Source organism: Dipodomys spectabilis, unplaced genomic scaffold, assembly GCF_019054845.1.
Source record: "Dipodomys spectabilis isolate Male_0828 unplaced genomic scaffold, ASM1905484v1 ptg000002l, whole genome shotgun sequence".
Classification (NCBI taxonomy): domain Eukaryota; kingdom Metazoa; phylum Chordata; class Mammalia; order Rodentia; family Heteromyidae; genus Dipodomys; species Dipodomys spectabilis.
In genome coordinates, this window is record NW_024870679.1 from 21,742,034 (window position 1) to 21,761,293 (window position 19,260).

The 19,260-nt window shown below is 36.8% G+C and overlaps 1 protein-coding gene across 2 annotated transcripts in view; it reads left to right on the forward strand.

Moving 5' to 3' along the window:
- The window catches only part of Ttll7 (tubulin tyrosine ligase like 7), a 123,416-nt gene that overhangs the window by 23,315 nt on the left and 80,841 nt on the right, over window positions 1–19,260 (forward strand). For both annotated transcript variants that reach the window (XM_042683111.1, XM_042683119.1), the window contains exons 3-6: window positions 14,649–14,849; window positions 15,066–15,197; window positions 17,064–17,185; window positions 18,016–18,083. In XM_042683111.1, coding sequence (XP_042539045.1) covers window positions 14,825–14,849; window positions 15,066–15,197; window positions 17,064–17,185; window positions 18,016–18,083 — 347 coding nt within the window. In that variant the 5' untranslated portion in view covers window positions 14,649–14,824. The remainder of the gene's footprint in view (window positions 1–14,648; window positions 14,850–15,065; window positions 15,198–17,063; window positions 17,186–18,015; window positions 18,084–19,260) is intronic.

Here is a 19,260-nt window from a genome sequence, read left to right on the forward strand (position 1 = left end):
GTTGTGTAGTTTTATCATTATGTTTTGAGTAGAATTGCTGAAGGCACTTATTCTCTGGGTCTAATTTTTATTAAAGTATTAAAAGCTTTATTTTGAGGCCAGAGTCAGAAAACCTATGTAGATAGATCATGATTGACATTTTCCCTCCTGACAGCTCAGATCAGAATTTCTAGGGTTAGAAGGAGCCAAGTTCCACTTTTTTTTTTTAGAATAGGAACTGTGAAGCAGTTTTGCAGTTGCTGCTTTGATTGTTCATATTACAGTTGGATTTGAGACTGATCTTGTATCTGTCTCCTACACTTTCAGTATGTTGCTGTACTTCCTATGAAAGCCCAGTCCTTTGCCCTTGAGCTAATCTTGCACTGGTCAGAGTATACGAGAATCTCAGGACTGCCTGGAGAAGGGGAGACCTTGAAAAGAGGCTGAAGCAATCTTACTTCTTAGAAGATTCTGATGCACCCCAGTTTGACAACTGCTGGCACTGCATAAAGGATCAAAAGGTAGCTGTTATTGCCATTAATTATTGCATAAAGGATCAAAAGGTAGCAGTTACTGCCATTAATTCTGCTGTGGTTCATTACATTTAAGATGTAAGACACACCATTATCTTATTTACTTGTCAAAAAAAGTCCAATCTTGCAATTTCTGCTATATAATATGCTTTCTTAATGCTATAATTTTATTTTACAAATATTGGAGGAGCCTGTAAAGGTAGGTTTTAAAACATCTCATCACTTTCAAACATGAGAAAAGGGAAAATATACATAAAATAATTGGTTAATAACTTTTTTTGGTCCTTGTTCTGGGGCTTGAACTCAAGGCCTGGGAGGTGGCTCAGAGCTTTCTTTTGCTGAAGCTGGAAGCCACAGCTCCACTTCTGGCTTTTTGGTGGTTAACTGGAGATAAGACTCTCACTGACTTTCCTTTCCTGGCTGGCTTTGAACTCCAGCCCTAAAAATCTCAGCTTTTTAGGATTACAGGCATGAGCCATTAGTGCCTGGCCTGGTTAAGACATTCTTTAGGTTTTTTGGGAAGAAGATTCTTCTGGATCTTTTCAGTTTTTAAACAGTGCTGCCTGGAAAACGGAAGTTCAGTGATCAATTCCTCAAACTATGGGGTGGTTGTATAACTATATTTAACCCCAGAAACTTGAGAGGCAGAAGCAATATCACCAGTTCAAGACCAGCCTAGGTTTGATGCTGCAGCATTTCTGTAGAGTTTTATTATTGAATGAATTTTTTTCTGTCTTGCTTTTGACGCCAGTGCTGATGATTTTGATGTGTATATACAGTGGTAACAATAGCAGGACTTTCCTCTGGCTGATAGCTACTATAAAACACATTACCATTTTGGAGGTGTGAGAAACAGAACGAAGACATGTAGTTAGAATCAAAGAATTGGTAGTGGTAATGATGCAGAATCTCTGCTATTTACTCATGTATTTACCTCTATTTTAAAGATGAATCTTATTGATTATCCTATATGCACTTGCCCACATTCATTTCCTTTCTTTTAAAAAATAATCTTGCCTAACAAATGGGGCAATGTCATTCTTTCTGATGGAGGCATAGAATACCATTGTGTACATATACCACATTGTCTTGATCCATTCATCTACTGAGGGGCATCTGGGTTGGTTCCATATCTTAGCTGTGGTAAATAGTGCTGTAGTAAACATAGTTGTGCTGGTAGCTTTAGTATGGTCTTGTTTGTGATCATTTGGGTAAACACCTAAAAGTGGGATTGCTGGGTTATATGTGGAGTTTTTTGAGGAACCTCCATACTGCTGTCCAAAGTGGTTGAACAAGTTTACACTCCCACCAACAATGCAGTAAGGTTCCCTTCTGTCCACATCCCCTCCAGCATCTGTTGTTATTAGAATTCTTGATTATAGCCATTCTAACTGGGGTGAGGTGGTATCTCAATGCTGTTTTGATTTGCATTTCTTTGATGGCTAGGGAGGTTGAGCATTTCTTCATGTGTCTATTGGCCATCCTTCTTTCCTCTTTAGAGAGGTTTCTCTGTAAGTCTTTAGCCCACTTATTTATTGGGCAGTTGTTTCTTTGAGGATTTGTCATTGGAGGGTTTAATTTTTTGAGTTCCAGGGATATTTTAGATATGAGACCCTTGTCCATTGTATGGCTAGTGAAGATCGTCTCCCAATCTGTGGGTTTTCTATTGATCTTGCTAACTATGTCCTTTGCCATGCAGAAGCTCTGCAATTTCATGCAATCCTATTTGTCCAACCTTTCTTTGATTTGTTGTGTTTCTGGGTCTCTATTAAGAACAGTTCGGCCTGTGCCAAGGAGACCTAGTGTTTCTCCTATTCTGTCCTGTAATGTTTTCAGTGTCATGGTTTTCCTTATTTGCAATAACTAGTATATGTCTGAGACAAGCAGGAACAGTCAGATAAGTTGAGGTTAGGTGAACCCCAATTTATCTTGGGGTTCATTTCAATGTTTTTTATTTCTTGCTGTTGTTTCTAACATATTTATAAGATGATTTCTTTGTTGCTTTGTATGTCCCTCCCCCACAGTATAACCGCTGTTTTCACTGTATTTGATGTTGGTATAATTTGTGGAGGGGATGGGAAAAAACAAACTGTTTAAATAGGGATATATGTGGACCCATTGCAACAATGAGATGTACAAGATGTTATGTCGAAAGACAAACTTTACAACTTTGGCAAGGTAGGGGGAGGAGGGAGGGGCATGGCAGGGACGGCAGGGTGGGGGGTGTGGGGAGATGGGAAGGGTTGTTAAGGGGAAACAAAGGAGGAGGCAACAATGCTTGATAAGAAATGTACTCATTATTTTGCTCATGTAATTGTAACCCCTCTGTATGGTATTTTCACAATTAAAAAATAATCTTGCATCTTTTTTAGGTGTTGGATATATTTATGGTAATGAATCTTTTTCTCTCCATTCTTCTTGCCCAAATAAAGTTTTGAATTAGATATTTAGTCTTATGAATATAGTTGAACTTACAGAAAAATGAATTTATTAGGTTTCTCCAGAGAAGTAGAACGGATAGTGTCTGTGTCTGTGTAGTGGGGGAGTAAGACTGCTTTAAGGAATGTGCTTGTGCAGGCTGAAGGTATGAAATCTGCAAAGCAGACTGACTAGGTGGGAGACTAGCATAGAACTGATATTGTAACTTGCGACTAAAGATAATAAGGCTGAATTTCCCTTCTGGGGAAAACCTTCAGTTGACTGAATGAGGCCATCCCACGTGAGAGTGATTTGCTTTCCTCAGTGTTGACAACTTTAAATGTTTGTTTTTATTTCCAAAGTACCTTCACAACAATATCTCCACTGGTGTTTAGCAACTTGGCCCACCAAGTTGACACATAATGTTAGTCATCACAATGAAATTAATGTTATTCATGGTATTAACTATGGGAGAACAAATGAACTGAGTGAGTCAAATCATTCTTTTTTTTTTTTTTTTGGGTCGGTTGTGGGGTCTGAACTCTGGGTCTGGGCGCTGTTCCTCAGCTCTTCAGCTCAAGGCTAGCACTCTACCACTTGAGCCACAGCGCCACTTCCTGCTTTTTTTCCTGCTTTATGTGGTGCTGAGGAATCGAACCCAGGGCCTCATGCATGCAAGGCAAGCATTCTACCACTGAGCCACCTTCCCAGCCCCTCAGATCATTCTTGAGTGATATTATCATTCCTGTCTACTATTACCTACTTAATAGTAAGTGGCAAGTGTAAGTTGTAACAGTTTTTCTGCACTTGAGGAATACAGTGTAGATGTACAAGGTCTGCTGAAGATAGAGTATATATATATATACACATATATATATATATATATGTATGTGTGTGTTTATATATTTGTATAGTATGTATAAATATGTAATTTAAATAGTTATATTATTTTATATAATATCTAAATGTGCTCCATACATACACAGGTTGGAATTTTATTTATGCATAAAGAAGAATGAAGTTATGTCATTTGCATCAAAATAGATGGATCTGGGGGAAAAAATCACCAGATACAGAAAGACAAAGGGGAGATATTTTTTTCTCATGTGGACCATAGAACTAAAATAGAACTTTCATGTAAAGACACACAGCTTGATGTGCACATGCACAGGATCAAGCTGACTAGAGGAAGACATAAGCATGAGTGAAACTCCATAGTACCAACCCTTGAACAATTAACAGTTTAACAAAATGAAAACCAGGAAGCTGACACATGTCTTATGTGGGGAAGAGTTTTAAGGAGAGAGGGCTGGGTGAATGACAAAAAGGAGTGATAGAGGAATACAGCCCTAATACTCAATGTACACACATAGAAAAGGAAATGGAAAACTTGATAAAATGGTGGAGTAAGGGATAGGTGGGAAAGGGAGACGTATGGAAAGGGTGACTCTGAGCAGGATGTACTGTACGCATAAACAGACATGTTAAATTGTAACATATAACCACTTAAAATAAAACAAAAGAATATAATAACTTGAACTAGAACACATCATGGTGATACATGCTTGTATTCCCAGCTACTGGGTAGCAAAGGGGGAGGATTGAGGTAAAGGCCAAAGGCAAAGACAAAGTTACTAGAAGACCAATCAGAAAGGCAAACTAAAAGGAAAAAGAAGTGGAAGTATTGTATGGCAGTTGCATGAAGCCCAGAATTCAATCCTCAGAGCCAAATAAATAAAGAAGAGGAAAGAAAAGGAGAAAGAAGATACTGAAATATTCAATTCCTTAAATAACCTCTAGGGCTTATCAATGAGAGAAACAATGCCAGTTCCATGGGGACTATGTATAATGTTTAATAACTTTATGAAGATTATATTTTAGTGCTTTAAATAAGATATTCAAGTGAAATATATAATAAAACAGTTGAATAATACCAGGAAACAGCAACCTAGAGAGGGAGATGATTTGTAATTGTATACCAAAGTATATTATAAAACTCAAATTATCTATATTCTTAATGAGTCGTTTCTCCACTGAATGGATTGACTGAGGGGAAATAAATAAAATTCTCTAAAATTCATTCATGTAAGTTCTAGCAAAAATGCATGGTCATCCAAGCCATTTCAAGAAAGAAATAGATGGATTTTTGCAGGACATTGATTAAAATTTTTCAAAAGAGTACACATTCTTTCTAGTGGAAATTGTATAGTGGAATTTTAAATGCTAGCTACAGTAAAAATATTAATTCCAAATGTCACAAGGCAGAACTATAACTCAGTTGGTTTGGTGTGATATTTTATTTATAACACTGATTGTAAGTTTATTATTTTGGCAGTACTGGCAGGTGAACTCGGCCTCACGCTTGCTAAGTAGGCACTGTACCACTTAAGGCACATGCCCAGCCCTTAATTAGTAACACTGAAATGGTTAGATATGGACATTCAGATAGCTAGGATCACCTGCCTTTTTAAAAAAATAGGTTTTTAATTGTAAAAATACTTTACAGAGGGATTACAGTTACACAAGCAAGGTATTGAGTACATTTCCTATCAAGTATTGTAACCTCCTCCTTTGTTTTCCCCTACCATCCCTTCCCTCCCACCTCCACAACTACACTTCCCCTCTCCTCCCCCCTTGCCTAAATTGTAAAGTTCATTTTTCAACCTAGTGTCTTGAGCATCTCATTGTTACAATGGGTCAACCTGTATCCCTTATTTAAACATTTTGTTTTTTCCCTTCCCCTCCCCAAGCTAGAGAAGTGTATATACAAGATGAAGGGCACCAACGTCAAATACAGTGAAATCAGGGGTTACATCGTGGGGGAGGAACATACAAAGAAACAAAAAAAAATCATATGGTACATTATAAATATGTTAGGAGCAATAGCAAGAAAGAAAAAACCTATCTTGGCGTTCATTTCGCTTAATGTCATCTTATCTGGTCATATGTACAGAGCTTTTGACCTTTTCTTCACCTGCCATTTTTGAGCATATTTATAGTTGACAAGGATATTATGCCATGGATTTTTGGATTAATTTTTATTCTCAGGTGGTTTTTAAATTGCCTTCTCTAAAAGAAGAATTTATATGTACATAGTGAAGGCAGGAGGTAGATTTTTTTCTTGCTAGAGCACTTAGTAAGATGCTGAGGATAAAGCTATGTTTAACATGTTACATAATGAAATAATAAAGGGGTAACTAAATGTTCAAACAGATTGGCGATGCATTTTTGTACTGTTGGTTTACACTGTATGGGAAAGGAAGGTAATGGTGAAGAGAAGGAAAGGATGAGTGATGGAGAAAATGAATTTCTATTTGAGAGTATCTATGGAGATACTGTTGTGCTCTGGTTAACTTCAGGTACCACTTCTTTCTGCATTCCATTAAAGTTTATTAGAATGAAGGATAAAAATAGTTCTCTTTCACTGCATTTCTATAAAAGGACTGGTTTTATATCAGATTGTAGTACCAGATAGTGTCTTTAAAAATCTGAAATGACTTATTTTAAAATGAGCTTAACTTACTAAAATGTAGTTGAACTTAATTTATTTTCTTAACAGGCTGCCTACTGGATAAAGGCTGTTAGTATTTTATATCTTGCCAAAGATTGCCTTGTAAATTCACTTTGCATTTAGTCTAATGTTCTAGACATAAAAGGCTTATTATTCTTCCCCCTTATAAACTATAAGGAAAATTATAAACTATAAACTAAGCACATCGTTATATAGGCTAGATATGACAATTTTGCCTTTTTACAAATGGATTTCTTTTGAATGATGCCTAGACTCTGTTTAATTTTGCTGGGGTTTAATATAATATCGAAGGATTCGAAGACTGTGATAAAGTTATCTGATTCTATATGTTAGTACAATCAAAATTTTCTACTTTTAAATTAAAAAAAAAAACAGTCTGGCCAACTCTATCATCCTGATATGGTAGCTCAGCAGTTTACACCTATGTTGTAAGATCTACATTTAAGGTAGGGCAATATTGAAATTAAGATCCTCATAAAGCTCAGAGCCAGGGGGAAAAACAAACAAACGAAACATAAGGATACTCTCCTTACCTCCCTTGAGTTGTAGCATTTTAGGCAAGGACAGTTTTAGTCAAAGAAAAAACAAACTAAAAAAAACAACAGCAAACCTATATTCCTTTAGGGAAGATGCTGTAGGTATGAATCCTCTCAGAATCAAGTCCAACTTAGTAAAAGAACCTACCTTCTTCTATAGTACAGAAATTAGTCCCAGGCCTCCTAATGGCCTTAGCTGGATTGATGTTCATTGGTAAACCACCTTTATGCTCAGGTTGGGATTTCATGATTGTATTAGGTTTAAGTCATTTGCCCTTCCTTGGAGCCAAGTGGTATATTGGTTTATTTAAATATCAGTTACCCCAAATGTAACTTCAGAAAGAGCCTGTTTTCCCTAGATGCAGTGAGCTATGAAGTTTTCTTTGTGGGGATGTCTGTCCTTGAGAAGCCTATAGAAAAGGTCACTAGACCCTGGTGACAGGATGAAGTGAACCTGAATCAACAAAGTCTTTGAAGTTCCCCCTATCTTCCACTAGCTTTGTGTCCCTCCCCTGGTATGTTTCTTAGTGACATCTCAAGAATTTACTACCTCAGTCCAGATATCTTTGTGTCCCAGCCCATTCCTTCACAAACTTTCTCTGATCAAGTTGTCAAACTTTGTTGTTTTTTTCAGACTCCATTCTTCTGTGAAAGTCCCTACGTATATGTAAAATTAACATGACTTTGTCTTGCTCATTTTAATCAGCTCTTGGGTTCTTAGACTCAGGCAATGAGTGCACATAAGAACAGGTGGACCAGGGGTCTCTCTCCTCCCTACACATGGCTTGAGCATGAGGGAGCAGTTTCTCGCCCATGAAACAGAGTACTATCATCAGAAAATGGATAAATGGAAACTATGGGAAAAATCAATATTCAACATGGTTGTACAGTGACTTTGCGTTTTGTCTGCTATTTCATTTTTTTTTTTTTTTGTTGGCTGTGGGCCTTGAACTCAGGGCTTGGGCACTGTCCCTGAGGTTTTTCCCTCAATGTTAGTGCTCTACTACTTTAAGCCTCCATTCCACATCTGTTTTCTGGTAGTTAATTGAAAACAAGAGTCTCACAAACTTTCCTGCCTGGCCTGGCTTCAAACTGTAATCCTCAAACCTCAGCCTCCTGAGTAGCTAGGATTACTGGTGTGAGCTACCAGCTCCTGGCTGGAAATTCCTATTGTAGTAGCGTGTCCAGTAAAGAGGAAGTTGACTGATGGAAGCAGAAAGTTAAAGTAATAGTTACCTAAACAAGATGGAGGCTTATTTTCTCTTGAGGAAGGCAGCCCAAGGTGGGTACAGCATTTCCAGGGCAAAACCAACCTCACCATAAATTGCAACAGCTCCTGCAGTCACATATACATTCTGAGTTAGAAGGAAGCACAACAAATAAATGAGCGTTTATCGATTGTCTACTTCCCTTTCCCTTTTCCCCCTTTTCTTTCCCTTTTCCCAGCTCTGCTAAACAGTTTTCTTTTTATTTCCTTAGCTCTTTAGTGCTCCTTTTTCTTTGTTATAAGACCACATATACTTGTGAAGAATTCTATGTAAACTTGTAGTTAGGCACAATGCCTAATAAAACCCAATAGTTGTTTTATTAATAAGAATCCTCTAGTGAATGTATGTAGTTAGAAATCTTGAGTATATATTAGCTTATTACTGTAGATGATGATGGAGACTTCTTTCCTATTAAACATATTAATGAAGTTAATACATTTAGGATTTATAATTCATAAGCTGGGCACAGGTGGCTCACACTTGTATTCTTAGCTACTTAGCAGGCAGAGATCCAGATGATAGATGAGATTCAAAGGCCAGCCTTGACAGAAAAGTTCATGAGACTCTATCTCCAAAATAGCCAGGAAAAAAAATGGTCTAGAAGTATCCTCAAGTGTTAGAATGTCAAGTGAATAAGCAAGTTGAATGAGAACACGAGGACATTCTGAGTTCAAAGTAAAAGATAACAGGGGTTATACCATGGGGGAAACAAAAAAAAAATCACATGGTACCTTATAAATACATTAGGAACAATAGCAAGAAAGAAAAACCACTTGTATCCCTATCTTGGTGTTCATTTCACTTAACATCATCTTATCTGGTCATATGTACATAGCATTTGACCTTTTCTGCTTGTCCCAGACATATACTAGTTATTGCAAATAAAGGAAACTATAGGACCTATGTTTCTTTGGGCCTGGCTTACTTCACTTAATATAACTTTTTCACTGTATTTGATGTCAGTGCCCTGCATCTTGTATTTACACTTCTCTAGTTTGGGGAGGGGAAGGGAAAAAAACAAAATGCTTTAATAGGGATACTGGATGACCCATTGTATCAATGATATTTACAAGACACTATGTTGAAAAATGAACTTTACAATTTAGGCAGGGAGCCGGGGGAGGAAAGCATAGTTGTGGAGGTGGGGAGGGAAGGGATGGTAGGGGAAAAATAAAGGAGGAGATAACAATGTTTGATAGGAAATGTACTCATTACCTTGCTCATGTCACTGTAACCCCACGGTATTTTTACAATAAAAAACGTATTAAAAAACAAAAGCAAAATAAAAAGATAAAGATGGTATATAAATGATCAATAGTAAAACATACATCCTAAAATTGGCAACACGATGTGTATCAAATGAGAATCAAACAAGGATTTTAAAGGAGAACTTATCTATGTCTTAGGTAATTTGCTGGGTTGCGAAATAGCCTTTACCAAGCTAGGAAAATTAAAGGCAATGCACGATTTTCAAAGGAAATTGAAGGGTTAGGGTTTAGACATGTAGACCTATAAATGTGAGCATCAAATGACAACCGAATGATGTCATCTGTTCACTAGCAAAGAAGCTGAATGTTTTGATATTGATGGTACATTTTTTGGCAAAAAAGTGGAGAACGGGATACTTCAGAGCTTCTCTACTTCCCTTAGTCTCCATCTTTCACACTGTCATTTAGGTAATTGAACTCTGGGGAGAGCTGGCTCTGAATGACACTAAATTCCAACCCCAGAGCTCAAGATGAGAGTCTGTGTTGTGAATCATAGGTAGGAGTTCATAGCGCCACTCTTTTACCTTTTGTGACTACATAGTTTTGAGAACTTTGTGTAGTTTTTTTTTAAGGGTCAGGAGGTGGTAAATGAATATATAATTTGATATATTTGTTGAGAAATCATGCTGTCTTTATCTTACTTGCTTTGAATTTTCTTCAATTCATCGAATGTGCTTTTTGTCATTTCTTAATTAGCCTAGGTCATAGATACAATGTTAAGGGAAAATACCTTCAAAGTGTGCTTTGTTATGAATCCAAATGTTTTCATGTCACACCAGGATACATTCTAAAGTTAAAACACTCCACAGAGCATGGAACAAATACTAAGCAGGCTAACTTAAAGACTAATTTGAAAGATAAGTGGAGCAAGTTGCTCAAGGTCCACATTAATTCTGTTACCAGAATGAATAAATGCTTCTGTGTATTCTTACATAGTATCATACTTGGCTGCTACCAGATTTTCAGATGTGGTTGATCAAATGGTTCTTTGAGGCCTAGAATGCCCTACCTATCTAGCTCTAGCTTTGGAGAGAATGTACACAGCTTGGGAAAAGGAGACAAAAGTGACTGTGTTCAGGGAATGAGTCATGTCTCTAAAACCCTCTTAGTTGTCACACAATCAGTGGTGTCAATGTGTCATTGTTAGAAGAGTTGTTTGAGTGATGCCATTTGTTTACCAACCATGCAGCTGTGCATTTTGAAGTCTATTGTAATTTTTTGGCAGAAAGCTCTAAAAGGAAACCTGCTGTGTTGAACTACAGATATTTTATTGATAAAGCAGAGGATTACTTTATCTCTTAACCCCAATTACTAATTTTCTGGGTTTTTTTAAAACCTATTCCTCAAGTAGAAAACTGAAATCACTTCACCCCTCAGATTGGCTTTTCTTTGATAGAGTTTCTTTTGATACTTTCTTATCTTTCAGCACTTAAAAATGTGAAAGGGATACATGGAAAATGGTTGTATTTGCTTCTTAGAGCAACCTGACTATATCCATTGATTTTTAACTCATTGTCCCTAGTCAAGGTTGGAGGGTGGCATCTTGTGGCTGTCCATAGTCAAAGTGCTTCCAAGGGGGTCGCCTTGTCACTGTGTCCTCTGGAGGGGCTGAATGCTGTGCTCTCATACAGTGTAAAAGACAGAAAAGTACAAAAGGCATGGCACAGTCTGAAATCTTTTTCATAAGAATCTCTATGCCTTTCACAAGGCAGGAACCCTCAAGACCTGATTACTGCCTAAAGGCATACCGCCTAATACCCCTCCAAATTTCACATACATTTTGAAAGGGTATAATGTTCAAAGCACAGCAGTCAGTAAGAAGTGCCCATTGAAACAGACTGGGACTCTTCTAGCACTGAGAATGGAGAAAGCAAGATATTGGGGGTGGTTGGGATACAAATAAAGATCAATAGAGGGAGGAATTAATTTTTTTACGCCTGATTCGAGGATGATTTAAGGCAATGTGGCCACATAATCTGGACTGGATATGTGATGGTAGTAGTTTGACTAGAAGAGCCAAAAGCACATATATGTGGGAACTAGTCTGGTTTTAATTTCAATCTTGTGTATGTCTACAAGTATTAGAGATTTCTATTCTCATGGTTGTCATTTGCGTGTTTGAGAAATTGATTCTTGCAAAAAGTGAAATCTTTATTTCTTTCACTTAGAAATTATTTTCTGTTTGTCTTTAATTCTTGTTTTCCTCAACTTGTTTTGTTGAACTAGTCATCAGGATTTTGATACCTTCTAGTTATTTTTAGTTTTGTTTTTATGGTTATTCTTTGTTTTGGTCTGACTGTTTTGGTTCTCAGCTTGGGCTGTACTTCTGGATGTGAAGAGCCTCACAATGCTAGTGCCAGGCTCTTCAGAGTCCTGAGGTGGCCCAGGCTCGTCAGGTGATTCTATTTTACAGTCAGTCTGAGAAACCACTGGCTTAAAGTATTTCACAGGTAACTAAAAACATACCTCCTGCTTTTGAAAAGGAACTATAGTTTACTCAAATGGGCTGAGAAATAGGTCATCTTAAATAAATGTGTGGCATAGCATAGAGTGAAATAATTGGAAGTGGGATAATACACTAGTGTCCTCAGTTGGTTAAACATTTTCATCAAATCATAAATTAAGTAGATATGGGTAGAATAATTTTAAGGATTTCCAATATCTTTGTGGATAGGAGAAGGGATACACTTTCTAATTTGAACTCCATACAAATCAGAGTTGTCAGTCTCATTTTAAGTTAGAAAGTAACAAGTCTATTTTTGGAGCCTATTTTTGTTGCACAAACATTGTTTTCAAACTCTGTTGACTTTGTCACCTACTTTTAATGTAATAAGTACTCCTGACACTTTCAAGGGGACCTTTGTTTACTCCAGTAACAAGATGTTGGACAAGAACTCCTAAACTCAAATAGTTATCTCCCCAAAGTGTCAAAGAGCCTGCAGAAACTTCAGGCTACTCTTTTATTCCAAGAAGGGATCTAGTCCATTTATAGTTTGGAATGGGGAACTGAGTGATCAATTTAGAGCTGTTTACAGTGATTTTGCTTTGGTTCTATAGTTATTGTGAATTATCAGAACACAGCAGGTTTTGTAGAATGTACTCTATAGAGAAAGGTTACAAAGTTTTTGTAGTTCTACATAGCACACTAGCATGGTGTCTGAAAGTAGTGGCGCTCAGTGGATGGGATAGTGAATCAGACAGAACTGAAACCAAAGTCTGGGTTTATAATTTCTCATGTAGCTGTTGCTTGTCTTTTTTCCTTTCATTCTTCCTTTATTCCTTCCATCGTTCCTTCCTTTTTTCTTTTCCTTTCCTCCCTCCTTCTCAACTTCTCTCCCTCCCTGCCTTCCTTTCTGTCTGTCTCTCTGTCTCTGTTTCTGTCTTAAATACTTGTACACTGACTGGTCATTGCTGGTCTGTAACAAATAATAAATAATAGACTATTGAGTTTTTTGTTTGTTTGTGTTTTTGTTGGTTGTGGGGCTTGAACTCTGGGCCTGGGTGCTGTCTCTGAGCTCTTCAACCCAGGCAAATGCTCTAGCACTTAGCCACAGGGCCACTTCTTGTTTTCTGGTGGTTGATTGGAGATAAGAGTTTCACAGTCTTTCCTGCCCAGGCTGGTTTTGAACTGTAATCCTCAGATCTCAGCTTCCTGGGTAGCTAGGATTACAGGCATGAGCCACCAGCACCCAGCGATGATTGGTTTTTATATTATTGAACTATAATGGAAAGTTCCTCTAGTAAAAGTGATATTTTAGGATTAAAACTTCACATTTTCATTAAAATTTTTAACCATGATTAAAGAAATTATTAATAATATATATTCGGTATGAGCTGTATGACTCATTCTATATAACCAAATCTTTGGATATTTCTGAATTTTATAAATCTTGTGAATCTGAGAAGTTTTCAGACCTTTGTCATAATAATTTTATATTACACTTAGAGATGCTTTATAAGAGTTTAAAAATGCTTATATTCAGAAGGAAGAACATAGACTGTTGAGAGTAAAGCCTTGCTAATATCATAGTCAGCACATAGATGCCCAGGTTTATATACACATAACAGAGATACACATAGTAGACTGTAGATCATGTTTAGATGTAGCTAAATCAAAGTAGTTCATTCCATAAACAATTTTATTGTATTTCTCTCTTGTGTGCCCAAATAAGATCATCCTCCCAGTGACCTCTACTATTTTGTGCCCTTCAGAGCTGTTTCAATTTTTGGGGTATAATTCGAATGTAATCTTTTACTAACTCTTCCTCACTGGCCTCTCACAAAGAAATCATTGCTTTGCATTCTCTCAGCAAGCAATTTTCATCCTGGTAGTTATTTTATTGTTTCTTGTAAAAAGCATTATCATGGTTTTGGTTTAGGTATTGAGGTCTTTTTTTTTTTTTTTTTTGTTTTTTTGTTTTTTTTGGTTGATCATGGGGCCTGAACTCTGGGCCTGGCACTGTCCCTCAGCTCAAGGCTAGTGCTCTATCACTTGAGCCACAGCACCACTTCCAGCTTTTTCTGCTTATGTGGCACTGAGGAATTTAACCCAGGGCTTCATGCAGGGCCTCATGCACTCTACCACTGGGCCACCTTCCCAGCCTTAGGTATTTAGTCGAATGTTGTATGGGTTCCTGGTTATGGAACTCCACCTTTGAAATGGTAATTTTCATTTCGGTTCTTATGTCATTTAATTGCATTGTAAAGACAGACAAAACTATTTGTCCTTTCTAAGCACTACTTATCTGTATAATAGACACAAATAACTTCTGCACAGGCTTTCTAAAAGGTTAAATAGTATAATATAAATTTTTGGATACTAACTGTTCAATAAATGGTAATGAATTTCATCTTTGTTAATGTTCACGCATGCTATTTGCTGTTTGAAAATGATACATGATTTTATAACATCTCCACTAGATTGTGGAGATTGTGTACTTACAGGATTAAAAAAAAACCATCAGTTGGCATATTTTATAGGATTTAATAAATTAACACATACTGTTGATTGAGCATAGTAACTTTTGTCTTTACTTGGCTTTAAGAAAACAGTGTTGGTATGTATCAGAAAATTTTGCTGTTTTCCAAGTGATTCTGTTTTAAAATCCCTACAGGTATTTTGTGAGGCCATAATAGAAGTGTCTTGAAATCCGAGGATTCTACCCAGATAATATGATAGGTACTCTGAGTGATTTGGGGCCGTATCCTACTTAGACTAATGTGAGACATCCAGACCTCCTGGGGACTTCTTACCGTGCAGTCCTCTGCTCACTAGTTGGCACATGTCATAATGCCATCTCTGCCTCAGGAAGGAGGTAAGCACACAAGATGAAACCACATTTACAAAATCTGAATATGTTACAGACATTACTGTTCCGTCTTCTAAAAGTATTCAGAAGTACTTGTGAATATTTAAAGTATCCTAATGTATAATTTTACCTTGTTTACTGGGGACTACTGTGTTTCTGATGTGGATTTGTGTTTTTATGTTGTTGTGAGTGATATTTGGCTGTTTTACATTTCTCTTAAAGTTATTCAAGGAACCTCTCCCTTGGAACTGAACACAGAATTAGCTTATCAAAGCAGCATGAAAAGGAAAGCCAGAAAGAAGAAAAAGAAGGGGATCATTACAGCAAATGTTTCTGGGACAAAGTTTGAAATTGGTAGGTCTCTTCCAAACCATGAGATATTGGGAAAACTAGTTGGGTTTTTTAAATTTGTGTTGGATTTCAGAGAATTTTATGTAAGGGATCTTTAAAATGGCTTTTGTATAAATTTTTACATGTTAGAAGGTTTTTATTCCTATGTAGTGGGGGAAGATAGACTTAAAAATTGTGTTAAGGGGTTTCTAAAATTTCAGATAAAAATGCATTTTAGTAGCCTTCTTGAACAAAAAGTGAAGTGTAGACACTGTATTTGTCTGCATCGCTCAGGTTTGTTTTTTTTTTTTTTGCCAGCTCTGAGGTTTGATGTTCATAATAAAAGAGATTTACATATGCCTGGCTTTGCAGTTTTGTCTTTATGACTCTAAGTGAAGAACAGACATTTCCTAAATTCTGGCATGACCTGAATGGTCCTAGAATTCACAGGTTTGTGAATGTATGATGACCCAGAGTTAAGGGTACAACTTACAATACTTCCATGCTAACTGCCAAAAGTGCCATTTATCCTGTCAATCTTTCCACTTGTTTCTCAGAGACATAGACAATGTGTCTCATTACTGAGGGCTACTCTTTGGAGATGCCATTCTGATTTTGTCATTATTTTCTGCTTGTGAGCCAGTTGAGGGAGTCCCTTGGCTATATTGATGTTGCCCTGCCCTTAGGTATGAAAGCTATATAGCCACAGAGCCCAGAAAACCAAATCTGCATGATGGTTCGCAATGCAGGAGAGGAATAACTCTTTCCTCAACTCCTAGCTGTTTATACATTGAAGGCCTGGGGCTTCAGTACAACTTTGGATTTCACCTTACCTCTTTTGAAAAATAACATTTTCAATTAAACAGTCCCCCCGCCCCCGACCTCTACAACCCCCATTCATGATTCTCTTTTGTGAACCTGTATTCCAGACACTGCTATGCCTATATTTCGGGCACTGTTGTGCCTGTATACTGGGCAGTGTTGCATGTACAGTACATCCTTCCTCCTAGCCAGCAAATAGCAAACTGGTAACTCCTTATCAGTTTCATATGTAAGTTAAGTTGTATAGATAGCTGATTCCACATCATGTACACAGGAGGCACATAAAAATAAAACATTTAAAAACAACACATTGACACTTTGCTATGTACATAAACATTCTGTTAAGACTCAGAGTTCCACTGGAATTCAAAAATTACCCAAGTATATTCTTCCTGTTAATTTTAAACTGGAAATTTGTTGAAAGAAAAAAAATGTCAATATGTGAACTGAATTCTGGATCAGAGAGTATAAACATGTTGTTTGTACTCAAAAGGAAGCTGTTTTTTGAATATGATACTTTACAGTATGATTACACTGTGGAGAGCAGAGGTGGGCCAATATCTAGAGTTCTTCTTTGAATTCTGCCTCAGGACTTCATGAGTAGACTGTTAAGTACCCAAAATAATTTGAACTAAGAAGGTGGAAAGTATAATGATCAGGGCCCATTTTTACCTTTGCCATTTTGTGCTTATCTCTTGGTCATAAGAAAGCCTATGAAAGTACATTTTCCTTAGTAGAGGTGTTGGCTTAGTTAACTGTGTGTTTTCACTGTACTATAATTAAGTGCCTTTTTACTGGTTTTGTGGACCTGATAAATCTGAACAAATTGAAGCTACAGATGTTTTTGGAACAAGTTAACGTAGCTGTCATTTCCCACTGAGGATGCTAGGGTCTTGGATAAAACTGTTGTAATGAAAAATAAGATTATGCTATAGCCAATCGGCATCTTCCAAATGAAATATCATGAACTATAATATATCTCTTCATATTTACACATTTCCAAGTTTTTGCACAATGACTATATTTTCAGCCTTTTAATTTCGATGTAACCTAACTATGTACTTGCAGTTCGTTTAGTCATCGATGAAATGGGTTTTATGAAAACTCCTGATGAGGATGAAACAAGTAACCTCATATGGTGTGACTCTGCTGTTCAGCAGGAGAAGATTTCAGAGCTGCAAAATTACCAGGTAGGGGATTCATTGGGGTCAACTATTGCTGGAAGGAAAGTTACATGATCTGTTTTTTTTCAAGTTGTAATTTCTTTTTAACTAATAGGTTCTCAATCTGTTGACAGAGTAGATTTCAGTTCTAAGTTTCTTGAATAGCCTGTTTTGTTGATACCCAGTCACGTGGCCTCCCAGCCAGAAGCCTGCATCCTCTTCAAGTTCAATTTGTATCCTCTTTCTTTAGTTAAGAATTGATAGGAAAAAATTTTCTTTCATCACACTTAAAACTTGGGTAACATAGCATAGATTACATAGGGAGTTCAGGATGTGAAAATACTTTGCAAGGTGTAGGTTTACATGAATGCAGTCTGCCTTTGTTTATATAATGTAACACAGAGAAGATGGACATCAAATTAAAAAACCAGTACAAGGAATTTTATATTTTATGCAGCCTATCTTCTCTTAGTTTAGAGTATTAGTACACCAGTGACCAACAGGGGCAAATAGTGGAAATTCTTTTTTACTTTTTTGTTTTATAATGCCTATATGTATGATTTCAGTAAATCTAGTATTCTTGAAACTATTTTGATAATAATTTGCCGTTTATCCAACACAGGCCCCAGAACTTTACCACTTAATACTTTTTTCTGATTTCTTTAGAAATTTTTTTTACAGTTTTGTTCTCTGAATACCACTGATTTTTTAATTCTGCAAATTAATAATAGGCCATTTAATTAAAAGATCTCAAGTTCACTAAAACATAAATCTTGAAAGATAGGCTTAACTGTTGTGGTATAAATGAATGTACTCATGGAATTAGTGAGAATATTAATATTTACCTTTTTTTTCAGAGGATCAACCATTTTCCAGGAATGGGGGAGATCTGTAGGAAGGATTTCTTAGCAAGAAATATGACCAAGTAATTCATTTTCTTATTCATTTTATGGATATTATAGAGATACCTTTGATAATGTTGCAATGATTTGAAATGGTATTTAGATGAAGAAATGACATTTTAGACAGCAATTTCTGATCAATCCTTGGCTCTAGTAGTACTTTGCAAAGAAAGTAACTGAAGGTCAGAGAAATGAGTAGCTATATATATATATATATATATATATATATATATATATATATATAATGTAAGGATACTGTACAGAGGGGTTACAGTTACATGAGTAAGGTAATGCATACATTTCCTATCGAACATTGTTACGCCTTCTTTGTTTTTTCCCTACCATCTCTTGCCTCCTCACCTCCCCAACTTCTTCCCCAACCCCGCCCCAACATAGTGTCTTGTACATCTCATTATTACAATGGTTCAACCTATATCTTTATTTCAGCATTGTTATTTCCCTTCCCCTCCCCAAATTAGAAAAATGTATATACAAGATGCAGGAAAATGAGTAGCTTTTACAAAGTCAAATGCTTATCAACAGAGCTGGAATTATGTCCTAGAGTTCTGAATCTTGGTGCTCTTTTTACTACAACATGCTATATGTTTAGTAACAGAGGTCTTGTTTGGGGGTGCTGGTCCTGGGGCTTGAACTCAGGGCCTGAGTACTCTCCCTCACCTTTGTTTCCCAAAGCTAATTGTTAGTTGTAGCTAGGAGTCTTATAGACTCTCCTGCCTGGATTGGCTTCAAACCATGATCCTCAGATCTCAGTCTCTTGAGTAGCTAGAAGTACAGGCTTGAGACATTTGGTGCTTGGTGGTAATAGATTTTTGTTTTAAAATTCAAGGAGTAGTCTTTTTTTTTCATTCTTTTTTTTTGTGAAAATACTGTACAGAGGGGTTACAATTACATGGGCAAGATAATGAGTACATTTCTTATCAAGCATTGTAGCCTCCTCCTTTGTTTCCCTTCCATCCCTTCCTATCCTCCCCCTGCCCCCCCACCCAATCCTCCCCGCTCCCCCTCCCCCACCCGCAAGGAATAATCTTTATATGGCATTTAGTGGATATTTTTGTCAGTTAAACCTTGCAGAAACTAGTTTGCTTCATCATATGCTGTGTATGTGTGTTTTCATATTGGTTATTGAACATCCAGCATATGACAGGCACTATATTAGTGCATGTACACACATTCATACAC